Raw genomic sequence first — 11,173 nt, 5'->3', positions numbered from 1 at the left:
GGGTCCTGGTTCCTAGGGAGGCCACTGCGTTGGTGCTCTGGGACTTGGACCCTAGCTCGAGCTAGCAAATAAACTCCTTTGCCATTTGCATCCTCAGTGACTCTGCTTCTCTGTTCCTGGGGCCGAGGGGGACCGGTTCTTATAGGAGGATTGCTTGAGCCGAGGAGTTTGAGGTTGTTGTGAGCTAGGCTGACGCCACAGCACTCTAGCCCGGGCAAGAGAGACTCTGTCAAAAAAAACAAGAAAGAAAGAGAAATGCTTTAAAACTGTACCCTGTGTGAGGAATTTCTTCCACCACAGTCCCTCTATGTGGCCTTTAGAAACAGTAAGGACAGCTGAGCTAAAGCGCCCTGAGACATCTCACAACCTGGACCCATTCCAAAGACATTCAAGCTCACACGCCCCAAGAATCCCTCAGAATAACCGTTGACGGTGAGTCGTTTAAGTTTCGAGAAGGCAAATGTCTCAATTTGCCATTCTCATCCCCCTCTGAGAGAACGTGCAGCTCCGTGGGCTAGGGGAATTTGATACCCTGGGGGTCCTATTCCCCGGGAATATTACCAGGGCCTCTGGGGAGGGAACAATCACAGATGGGAGTTTCAGATGGATGCCTTTAGAATCGTAGAAGATGCGGCCACTTGGGCCGTGTCAAGAGTGTGGCTCCCGCTTCCTTTTTTTTCTCCCATATCTAGGGATGATAGGAAATGCCGGCGAGTTTCGGGGGCAATAGGGTCAGAGGTTGCGGAGTAGCTCACTAGAGCACCGCGGAAAGAGAGGGTGAACTAGGCAACGCTGGGAATACCCAGCAGTCGATTCCCAGTACTTTGCCTTGGACGCCCCTTATTCTAGAGATCTTAAAGTCACAGGGAGCATAAAAGGTCGGTTTCCAAGCCTAGGTCTAATTTTATTCAAGAAGGTTTAAAAAAGGAACGATTACTTTTTACAACCGCAAACAAGCCCAGGGTCTGGCTTCGTTTGTTCCCAACGGCACTCCGTAACCGTGTTTTGGCGCCGCTCCTGCGTCACACGCCTTCTCGCGGAGTGCGTCTGTACCTGGCTCCTTCTGATTGGTTTAGACGCTCCCCAAGCCCTTCCTCATTGGAAGCCGCTACTGGGAGTCCGGTCCTTCCCGCCGTAGAGTTAGATTGAGCCTGAGGCGTGGGGGAGAACTGGGGAAACTGGAATTTCCCACGGAGGTGACGGCGCTTGCGCTCCCCCTACTCGTTTTAATTCCACGCGCTCCAAAATATCCGCCATGGAGAAATCTTGGTAATGACCCATTCCCCGTACGCATCCCAGGAACACATCTGACCCTTGCCCTGTCTCTCCCCTCACGCCGCCGGGGTCGAATTCTAGATAGCCCATTTCCCTGGTTCCTCCGGGGAATTCTGGGTAACTAGCCGTTTCCATTACTTTCCCCTACCCCCACCTCAATTGTGGGTAACTGGCCATTGTTGTTTTCCCCTAGAGAATCCTGGGTAATTATTACAGAGGATTCTGGGAAACTGACTTCTCTTGTTCTCCTCACTGCCAACCCCCCCATCCCAACCCAAATTCTGGGAAACAAGCAGCTTACACCCCTCTCCCTAACTGCAACCCCCGTAGTTCCTGCTCCCTTCACCTGATGGTTCAGGGCTGAGCCAGGCGAGTGAGCAGGTCTGAAGGGAAATAATTAGGTTAGATAGTAAGGTGATGGGGAGTACAGAGGGCCTAGAGGAGGAGAGGAAGGGACAGTAATTCTCCCAACTCCACCCCCCTGCCCATTGTCCCCTGCCTGCTTCATCCTCAGCCTGGCAGTTTCATTCCTTCTGCCTGCTTCATCTTCCTCCCACATAACCTAGAAGAAACTAAGTACCAGTACTTGGACCTACCCCTGACTCAGCTACCTCTTTCCCCTTGCAGGCTGGGATGTCCATTCTAGGCCCATTGGTGCTGTCCTGCCGAAGGTTGGGTCAGGCTAAAGGGACTGGCAAGGGAGGGTGTGACACAAGTCTAATCAACTGCCATCGTCATCATGAACTTTGAGGGTCTTGATCCTGGACTGGCAGAGTATGCTCCCACCATGCATTCTGCCTTGGACCCTGTCCTGGATGCCCACCTGAACCCAAGTCTGCTACAGAATGTGGAGCTGGACCCAGAGGGAGTGGCCTTGGAGGCTCTTCCCGTCCAGGAGTCAGTGCACATAATGGAAGGTGTCTACTCTGAATTGCACAGTGTGGTGGCTGAAGTGGGTGTGCCTGTCTCCATTTCCCACTTTGACTTGCACGAGGAGATGCTGTGGGTGGGGAGCCACGGGGTAAGAACTTTGTGAGGGCTGAAAGGAGATGTTGGAGGTCTTTATGTGGTCTTGGCCCCAAAGACAGCTGCTTTGCAAGGAGGCAGAACTGAGTTGAAATAATGAGAGTTAGCTGGCTCTCTAAGTCAAGCCAAGAGGAGGGTGGTGGAGAGAAAAGGGGAGTCTAGGATCCAAGAATAAATTACATAGGTACTCTTTCTCAGAAGGCTTCTGCTTTTATCATAGTTTGCTCATCCCATGTTCTGATCAGTCTTGATAATTGTACCCATCACTTGGTCTGTAGCCATCCAAATCCAATCTCTAATGCCCCTTTTCTGTTTTCCATGTTTATTATTATAGACTGTTTAATGAACATTTCTGCGTATCTTACATGGAGATACGCTTCAGTCTTCTCTGGTTGATTTTACTCTTAGAGCAGTTATCAATGCTAATTTTTTAAAATGTATGTCCATATTGCCAATATGCTATGGAACCCAGAAATTTTGTAAGAAATAATATGCTGTCCTTGGTTTACTAATTTACCTTTCATGGAGCGTGAATCGTTTTTCCATTAGAAGGGATGAATTTTTTGTGTGTGATTGATTCAGTTCAGTAGGCAATGTCTACTGCTATGCTAGGCACAGGGAATAAAGCTGAATAAAACATAATCCTTGCCCTCAAAGAGTTTATAGGACAGTGAGGTAAAAAAGACACATAAACAGGTAATTTTATGGTACTAAGTGCTGGTGTGAAAATAAGTACTGAGTGCTGGAGAGCATGGAGGAGGGTCAGAGAGGGCCTCCAGGAGGAAGTGACACTTGAACTGAGGCTTGAAAGATGAGTAGGAATTAGGTAAAGGAGATTGGAAAAGGCTGTCTTGGCATAGGATAAACAAAGATTCCCAAGATATTACAAAGCATGGTGAGTATAGAGTGCAGGAACTACAAACAATTAGGATTTGTTGGACTAGAAGTTGAGGAGGTAGATACTAATTCATTCAACCAGTTTTTTTCTTTTTTTCCTTTTTTAGTTTTTTTTTCTTTTACTCCACACAGATGCTGGCATAGAACAACCAGTGTTTTTTGAGCCACCTACTAGATGCCAGACCTTGCTCTAGGTTTGGAATAAGTAGTAAACAAAACAAACAGAAAACATACACAATATATCAGGTGTTGATTAGTACTTTTTTTTTTTTTTTTTTGAGACAGGGTCTTACTCTGTCACCCAGGCTGGAGTGCAGTGGTGTGATCATAGTTCACTGTAACCTGGAACTCTTGGGCTCAAGTGATCCTCCCATCTTAGCCTCCCAGGTAGCTAGGACTACAGGCATATGCGGCATATGGTTCCTAGCCTTAGGCCTAGCCTTAGGCCTCAGTTGCTCCTAGTCACAAAGGCCAAGCAAGAAAAGAAAAAGGCTGAGCCCTGTCTAGTTCCTTGACCTACATGTGGAATGACCCTGCCCCTCCACTCAGGGTGTCTCTGTCATCTTTGTCCCCTACAGGGCCATGCCACTTCTTTTTTCGGCCCAGCTTTGGAGCGCTACTCATCCTTTCAGGTCAATGGCAGTGATGACATTCGACAGATCCAGAGCCTGGAGAATGGTATCCTTTTTCTCACCAAGAACAACCTCAAGTATATGGCTCGTGGGGGCCTCATTATATTTGATTACCTGTAAGTGGCTTCTAAGCTCTAGATTGGGAGAGAGGGTACCTCATAGGGTGGGAAGGCTAAGGGATTGGCAGATTGTGAGACCCTGGCCCCTTAGCCTTTCCTCTCCCCAGCAGGCTAGATGAGAATGAGGATATGCACAGTCTCCTACTGACTGACAACAGTACTCTACTCATTGGTGGGTTGCAGAACCACATATTGGAGATTGATCTTAACACTGTTCAGGAGACTCAGAAGGTACAAGCCTGGGACAGGAAAGACCCATGCAGGGCCTGAGGTTATTGGGGGGTCAGGGTATGCTTGGGCTGGTGATGTGCCTGAGATGTGGATGTGACCTTTCTGTTCCTTTGGTCTGTGGGAAAAATCATTTTCTCACTGGTTTTTCCTGCTTCCCTCTCCAGTATGCAGTTGAAACACCTGGAGTCACCATCATGAGACAGACAAATCGCTTCTTCTTCTGTGGCCATACATCTGGCAAGGTGGCCAAGTTCCATTTCTCCCACCACAGGGCCCTGTTTCACTAGATACCTGATTGGGCTGTGCTTTCTCTCAACTCTCCGTGTATAGTAGGATTGGAGATGAGGGATGAAAAGAGTAAATTCACTTTCTACTCAGCGATGTTATACTATGAGATTGTCTTATAGCCTGATGTTTTCTATTGTAACAAGGTACTTTAGAGCCAAAACGGTAAACAAGAGTTCTCCTTGCGGTCCTATTCAGCTCTTGGCTTCTCTGCCTTTTCTGGACTCTTAATTGTCCATATCTGACCTATAGCCTTAGTTCCTTTGGTAGGGACTTCACAAGGTTAGGTAAGTGGCAGGTACTCTTCCTGATAACAGAGTTGGCAGATAACTGAGTTGTCTCTTCTTTAGGTTTCCCTGCGAGACCTTCGCACTTTTAAGGTGGAGCATGAGTTTGATGCCTTCTCAGGGAGTCTGTCAGATTTTGATGTGCACGGCAATCTACTGGCTGCCTGTGGCTTCTCCAGCCGCCTCACTGGCCTTGCTTGTGACCGTTTCCTCAAGGTGTATGATTTGCGCATGATGCGTGCCATCACACCACTTCAAGTACATGTGGATCCTGCCTTCTTGCGCTTCATTCCTACATATACTTCTCGTCTTGCTATCATCTCCCAGTCGGGTATGAAGGGCATATAGGATTGGGTAGGAGGGATGGATGAGCAAAGGGGAAGTAGGCACAGAAGGAGTACTATTCTAGAAACATTTTGTTGGGAAAAGAAGTAACCTTTCATTGGGGTCCCAGGATTTCACTTGGGTTTAGTCAGAGATTAGAGCTTTTGTTTTGTCCTTTGTTGTGAGGAACATGGAAAAAGATAAAGATGGGCCGGGCACGGTGGCTCACGCCTGTAATCCTAGCACTCTGGGAGGCCGAGGTGGGTGGATTGTTTGAGCTCAGGAGTTTGAGACCAGCCTGACCCCGTCTCTACTAAAAATAGAAAGAAATTAATTGGACAACTAAAAATATATAGAAAAAATTAGCCAGGCATGGTGGCGCATGCCTGTAGTCCCAGCTACTCGGGAGGCTGAGGCAGAAGGATTGCTTGAGCCCAGGAGTTTGAGGTTGCTGTGAGCTAGGCTGACGCCACGGCACTGTAGCCCGGGCAACACAGTGAGACTCTGTCTCAAAAAAAAAAAAAGATAAAGATGGAATAGGCAAAATCACTCTAGAATTGCTCTTTGCTGGGTAGCAAACCATCCTTGTAGTTTGTGGGGAGACATCAGATGGTATTCTTTTTCTCTCTAGGCATGGATTTGGGACCCATCTTACCTAGATACCAGGGAAGAGGGTAGGAAGGGCATATAAGGATAGCTCCCTTTCACTTTCCAGGGCTCAGTGGATTTCTTCTTCCCTCCTAGGGCAGTGCCAGTTCTGTGAGCCTACGGGCCTGGCCAACCCAGCAGATATCTTTCATGTGAATCCTGTGGGGCCTCTGCTAATGACCTTTGATGTGTCAGCCAGCAAGCAGGCCCTGGCCTTTGGGGATTCTGAGGGCTGCGTGCACCTCTGGACTGATTCCCCTGAGCCTTCCTTCAACCCCTACTCCCGTGAGACTGAGTTTGCTTTGCCCTGTCTCGTGGACTCACTGCCTCCTCTGGACTGGAGCCAGGACCTGCTGCCTCTTTCCCTCATCCCTGTCCCGCTCACCACTGACACACTTCTCTCTGATTGGCCTGCTGCCAACTCCGCTCCAGCTCCCAGGTTGTACCCCACCTCTGGGCCAAAAGGAGGGAGGGGGAAAGGGCCAAGATACCAGAATTCTCTGCTAGCCTTGTTATTATTCTACTATTTTCCTGATTTTTATCTACCTTCAGTATTTTCTTTTTTTCTTGGCCTTTGGGGATTGGGGAGTGGACGGGTAGACAACACAACCCTTCAAGCTCTAGAACTATATTGGATTATAGGCGTGCACCACCTGTGGATGCAGAGATTCTACGCACCATGAAGAAGGTGGGCTTCATTGGCTATGCACCCAACCCCCGCACCAGGCTGCGCAATCAGGTATGTTCAGAACAGAGACAGTCAGCCCCCACATCAGCCCACTGGCATTTCTCCTTTTTCCTTTACTAGTCTTTCTTTTGTTTTTGGACAGTCGGTAAAGGTTTTTTGGGGCCTACAGAATTGAAAGAACTATGCTAGGTGTTAGGGAGGATTCAGGGATAAAGAAGATAGGGTCCTTGCTCTTAGGAAGTTAGTATTTGGTTGGTGAAGGTAAGACATAGCCATATCAGAAATTACTTACATTTGATTGTTAAATGCTAAAGGATTGTTATAAGCATTCAGTGCCAGAGCTGTTTGGAGGGAAAAATGTTACTCTGGGTTAGAGTGGTCAGGGAAGGTGTAATGAACTAGGTGGATATTGAGCTGGAAATGTGAAATATGGGCAAGTAGATAGTAACAAGAGAAGACTATTCAAGATGAGAGAACAGTGTTAGTGAAGGTCTCAAGAGGCATAAATGCAAAAAGCACGTCTGAGGGAGACTGTCAGTACAACATTCTGGCTGGAACAGCTGTTGGTATTGGGCAGTAGTGAGAGATTAAGGTTAGAAAGGGCCAGATTGTGAAGCCTTGAACACCACTGTGTAGTGGAAGAAGTGATGTTCAGCATTCCAGGAGGGTTAGTTTGGTACTCGTATGCTGGACAGCATGAATATATAGGGAGATGAGTGTGGAAGCCATCGCAGTTGTCCAATCGTGACTAAGTAGAGTGATTGATGGCAGTGGAAATAAAAAGTAGTGGATGCTGAGAATGCTAGGAAAATAGAAGGTTCAGGACTTGGTGGCTGTTTCAATGTTGGGATAAAGGTGGGGTGAAGCCAAAGATGACAAGACATCCAACAAGGTTGCCTCTTTTTAAAATCCCTAGATTCCTTACCGACTCAAGGAGTCGGACAGTGAATTTGACAGCTTCAGCCAGGTCACTGAGTCACCGATAGGGCGGGAAGAGGAGCCACATCTCCACATGGTTTCTAAGAAATACCGCAAGGTGCTGGGGGACACCAAGGCAGGGGCCCTGTGAGATGTGGGGAAAGGTACCCTGGGAAGGGGTTCATATGAGAAAGGATTGAAGGACTAAGTCAGGAGGCCTTCACCTACCACCCTGGACCTGAGAGGGAGGTTCTGGGAAAGTCTATGGCTACTGGGAAGATTCAGGGACTCTGAGGATATCCTCGTCTTGCTCAGACTGTTTCTGCCTCAGGTGACCATCAAATATTCCAAGCTAGGGCTGGAGGACTTTGACTTCAAACACTACAATAAGACCCTGTTTGCTGGATTAGAGCCTCATATCCCCAATGCATACTGTAACTGCATGATCCAGGTAAGAGTTGGGTATTTCTACAACTTGAACCTGTCTACTACCTTTCTTCTCCATGGCTCCTCAACCCCTATTCTTTGCAGGTTTCCTCAACCAAGCCTGCTTTACCATGGCCTCTACCATTCTTTCTTTTCCCCTACAACCTTCAAGTCTCCTCTATGAGCTCCAGTGCTTTGGTGGACTCCTGCTTTGTATTTTCCACCAGATCACTTTTACCCTATGCATGTCTCCTCCTCCGTGTCCCAGATTCCTACACCAGTTCTCCTGTTCTTCCCTCCAGGTGCTCTATTTCCTGGAGCCTGTTCGCTGTCTAATCCAGAACCACCTTTGCCAGAAGGAGTTCTGCCTGGCATGTGAGTTGGGCTTTCTCTTCCACATGTTGGACCTCTCTCGTGGTGACCCTTGCCAGGTCAGTGCCTGGAAACCCAGGACACTTAAAATGGAAGGAGAAGGGAGGTGGACACTAGTCAGGGACATTGCTGTGTAAATGGCTACAAAGGAGAAAATAACCTTTTTCCACCAACATGCTTCCAGGGCAATAATTTTCTTCGGGCATTCCGTACCATTCCTGAGGCCTCAGCCCTTGGTCTTATCCTGGCTGACTCAGATGAGGCTTCAGGCAAGGGCAATCTGGCCAGGCTCATTCAGAGATGGAATCGCTTCATTCTCACTCAGCTACATCAGGATATGCAGGAGCTGGAAGTACCACAGGCTTATCGAGGGGCTGGAAGCAGGTATGGAATCGGGATAGGAACAGTTAAAGCCACCATGACAGGCCAGGCCCCTCTGTGACTTAAAGGGTCTCCTAACTCCCTCAGTGTGCCTATATTGTCCTCTCTGCTCTTAGCAGCTTTTGCTCATCGGGGGACTCTGTCATTGGGCAGCTGTTCAGCTGTGAGATGGAGAACTGCAGCCTCTGCCGCTGTGGCAGTGAGACCGTGCGAGCCTCTTCCACCTTGCTCTTCACGCTTTCCTACCCTGATGGTAGCAACAGTAATATACCCTGTTGGGAAGGGTTGGGAAGGCTCCCCCAAATGTCCTGTGACATCAGGAAAGAGGTGGGGACTAACTGTGGGTAGAGGGGAGAACCAGGGGTGAGGCTTTCAATTTCCCCTCAGATAAAACCGGGAAGAACTATGACTTTGCTCAGGTGCTGAAGCGAAGCATCTGCCTGGAACAGAATACACAGGCCTGGTGTGACAACTGTGAAAAGTACCAGCCTACAGTGAGTGGGTTGTTGGACCAGACTAGAGTTTTGCCATGTTGGGGACTCAGCTACCATCTCATCTGGGGCTGGCTATGTCAGCACTGCCATCCAGGGATCTATGGGGAGTGGGAGGAGCCCCAGTTTGAGAATGCAGACCCAGGTTCCTGTCCAGGCTTCTTTCCCTCTACACTCCCTGCCATTCCTTGTTTGTTTTATCCTCTAAGATTCAGACCCGTAACATCCGCCATCTGCCAGATATTCTTGTCATCAATTGTGAGGTAAACAGCTCAAAAGAGGCTGATTTCTGGAGAATGCAGGCTGAGGTAAGGACTAGGGCTGGAAACAGGCTTTTAGGAGTACTTTTTAGTTTTCTTCCCCTTCTGACCTTCATATATGATTATGTTCTAAGGAATCAGATGTTTTTCCTTTGTGTTCAGGTTGCCTTCAAGATGACAGTAAAGAAACATGGTGGGGAAATCTCCAAGAACAAGGAATTTGCTTTGGCTGATTGGTAGGTGCTGTCTTAGAAGTTGTCAAAGGATTGAACTACCCAGTGTCCCCTCTTGTCACTGGCTAGATCTCTTCAGAACAAATTTCCAATTCTTCTGACCTGATAGGAAAGAACTAGGGAGTCCAGAGGGTGTGCTGGTGTGTCCCTCCATTGAGGAGTTGAAGAATATCTGGCTTCCTTTCTCCATTCGCATGAAGATGACCAAGAACAAAGGGCTGGATGTTTGCAATTGGACTGATGGGGATGAGGTGCAGGTTGTTGAAAAACTGGAAAGAGGGAGGGGAATAAGGGAGAGAAGGCATGGCAGAAGGTGAAGCAGGGCAGGGGGAAGGTGGAACTTAGCAGAGGGAAAAGGAAGGAAATAAGGCCTAGTAGTTCCCACAGTGACTCAGTTCAGTGTTGGGAGTCATAATTGGGCTAGGATGGAGATAATCTACCCTGGTCCCCCACCTCCTATGCCCCCACCTCCCTGTCCTCTGTCCTCGTTCCCCTTCCTTCCCAATCCTTAAACTTAGCTTAGCAGCCTGGGTACCCCCCTCACAGTGGGGCCCAGCCAGGGCAGAGGAGGAGCATGGTGTCTATGTGTATGACCTGATGGCTACTGTGGTACACATCCTGGACTCACGCACAGGGGGCAGCCTGGTGGCTCACATCAAAGTTGGAGAGACTTACCACCAACGTAAGGAGGTGAGTGAGGTGGTACAGGGCAGGACTCTCCTGAGATGGCCACAATGTATAGTCTGAGACAGAATGGTCTAGCCATCACTTTGTATCTCCACAGGGCGTTACTCACCAGCAGTGGTATCTATTCAATGACTTTCTTATTGAACCTATTGATAAGGTTAGTTGCAACATGGCCCATTCCTCCTTTTATCTCCCTTTTTCCTAGCATCCTTATCCTCAGAGCCCTGTAGAATGCCAGGCAGATTTAAGAGGGAAGGATCCTCAGGAATAAAAAGCATTAGCAGAATTAAAAATAGTACCTGAGTCTTACTTGGGGAAAGGAAAAGAGGCATGTATATAGGCTAAAAGTGCTTTTTCTCTTCCATAGCATGAAGCTGTACAGTTTGACATGAATTGGAAAGTACCTGCTATCCTTTATTACGTCAAAAGAAACCTCAATTCCAGATACAACCTGAACAGTAAGTGGTACATAGTAGACGCAAGGGTGTGAGCAGTTTGTTTTTTTTTTTCATTGTTTACCAGCTTACCACTTGGTAGCAAAGGGTGTGGGCAGTTTTGATTGGGCTTCAAGATGACACCTGGGGCATTGTTTCTAGTATTTATATAGATTGATAACCAATGTTAAATATTTCCAAGGATACTAAAGAGATTCCTGCTTATCAGACCTTGAGTTTAAAAGCTGGAAATCTAGGATGCCTATCTGAGTTAAAATAAATTAAAAAATAAAATAAAAGCTGGAAATCCTGAGAGTGGAGCGGGGAAGGGGTAATAGGGTAATTTTGATCAAAATGGCTTAGGTTATGATTTTGAGTCTAACCATTCTTATCCCCAAGACCTCTTCTTTTGGAGATGAGCTCCTTGTTAAGTCCCTATTTGGTACCTTTAAACTATAGTTTCTCTATAATCTTATTTTTCCAGATTTTCTAAACTAAGATCCAAAGTAAAAATGTTACTATTTCTTCTCTGTGGTCTTTCTAGTTTTTTCCTAGCTTA

General features: G+C 47.6%; 1 protein-coding gene across 6 annotated transcripts in view; it reads left to right on the top strand.

The window, feature by feature from the left end:
* Positions 1 to 1,081: 1,081 nt before the first annotated feature.
* The window catches only part of PAN2 (PAN2 poly(A) specific ribonuclease subunit), a 13,427-nt gene continuing 3,335 nt past the window's right edge, over positions 1,082 to 11,173 (top strand). The window contains exons 1-20 of one of the 6 annotated variants that reach the window (XM_012652682.1): positions 1,082 to 1,269; positions 1,903 to 2,296; positions 3,777 to 3,946; positions 4,060 to 4,180; positions 4,345 to 4,422; positions 4,816 to 5,083; positions 5,821 to 6,163; positions 6,367 to 6,463; positions 7,329 to 7,448; positions 7,662 to 7,781; positions 8,059 to 8,187; positions 8,313 to 8,512; positions 8,629 to 8,762; positions 8,897 to 9,003; positions 9,210 to 9,308; positions 9,423 to 9,496; positions 9,603 to 9,750; positions 10,040 to 10,183; positions 10,278 to 10,337; positions 10,548 to 10,638. In XM_012652682.1, the coding sequence (XP_012508136.1) occupies positions 2,015 to 2,296; positions 3,777 to 3,946; positions 4,060 to 4,180; positions 4,345 to 4,422; positions 4,816 to 5,083; positions 5,821 to 6,163; positions 6,367 to 6,463; positions 7,329 to 7,448; positions 7,662 to 7,781; positions 8,059 to 8,187; positions 8,313 to 8,512; positions 8,629 to 8,762; positions 8,897 to 9,003; positions 9,210 to 9,308; positions 9,423 to 9,496; positions 9,603 to 9,750; positions 10,040 to 10,183; positions 10,278 to 10,337; positions 10,548 to 10,638 (2,785 nt within the window). In that variant the 5' untranslated portion in view covers positions 1,082 to 1,269; positions 1,903 to 2,014. Of the gene's footprint in view, positions 1,270 to 1,902; positions 2,297 to 3,776; positions 3,947 to 4,056; positions 4,181 to 4,344; positions 4,423 to 4,815; positions 5,084 to 5,820; positions 6,164 to 6,366; positions 6,464 to 7,328; positions 7,449 to 7,661; positions 7,782 to 8,058; positions 8,188 to 8,312; positions 8,513 to 8,625; positions 8,763 to 8,896; positions 9,004 to 9,209; positions 9,309 to 9,422; positions 9,497 to 9,602; positions 9,751 to 10,039; positions 10,184 to 10,277; positions 10,338 to 10,547; positions 10,639 to 11,173 lie in introns of those variants that run through there. The other 5 variants (XM_012652671.1, XM_012652677.1, XM_012652663.1 and 2 more) reach the window with 5 other exon arrangements.

The sequence above is a fragment of the Propithecus coquereli genome, unplaced genomic scaffold (assembly GCF_000956105.1).
Source record: "Propithecus coquereli isolate 6110/MARCELLA unplaced genomic scaffold, Pcoq_1.0 Scaffold111, whole genome shotgun sequence".
Taxonomy (NCBI): Eukaryota; Metazoa; Chordata; class Mammalia; order Primates; family Indriidae; genus Propithecus; species Propithecus coquereli.
Note: the sequence above shows the minus strand (reverse complement) of the source record. Positions and strands in the feature narration are given on the sequence as shown.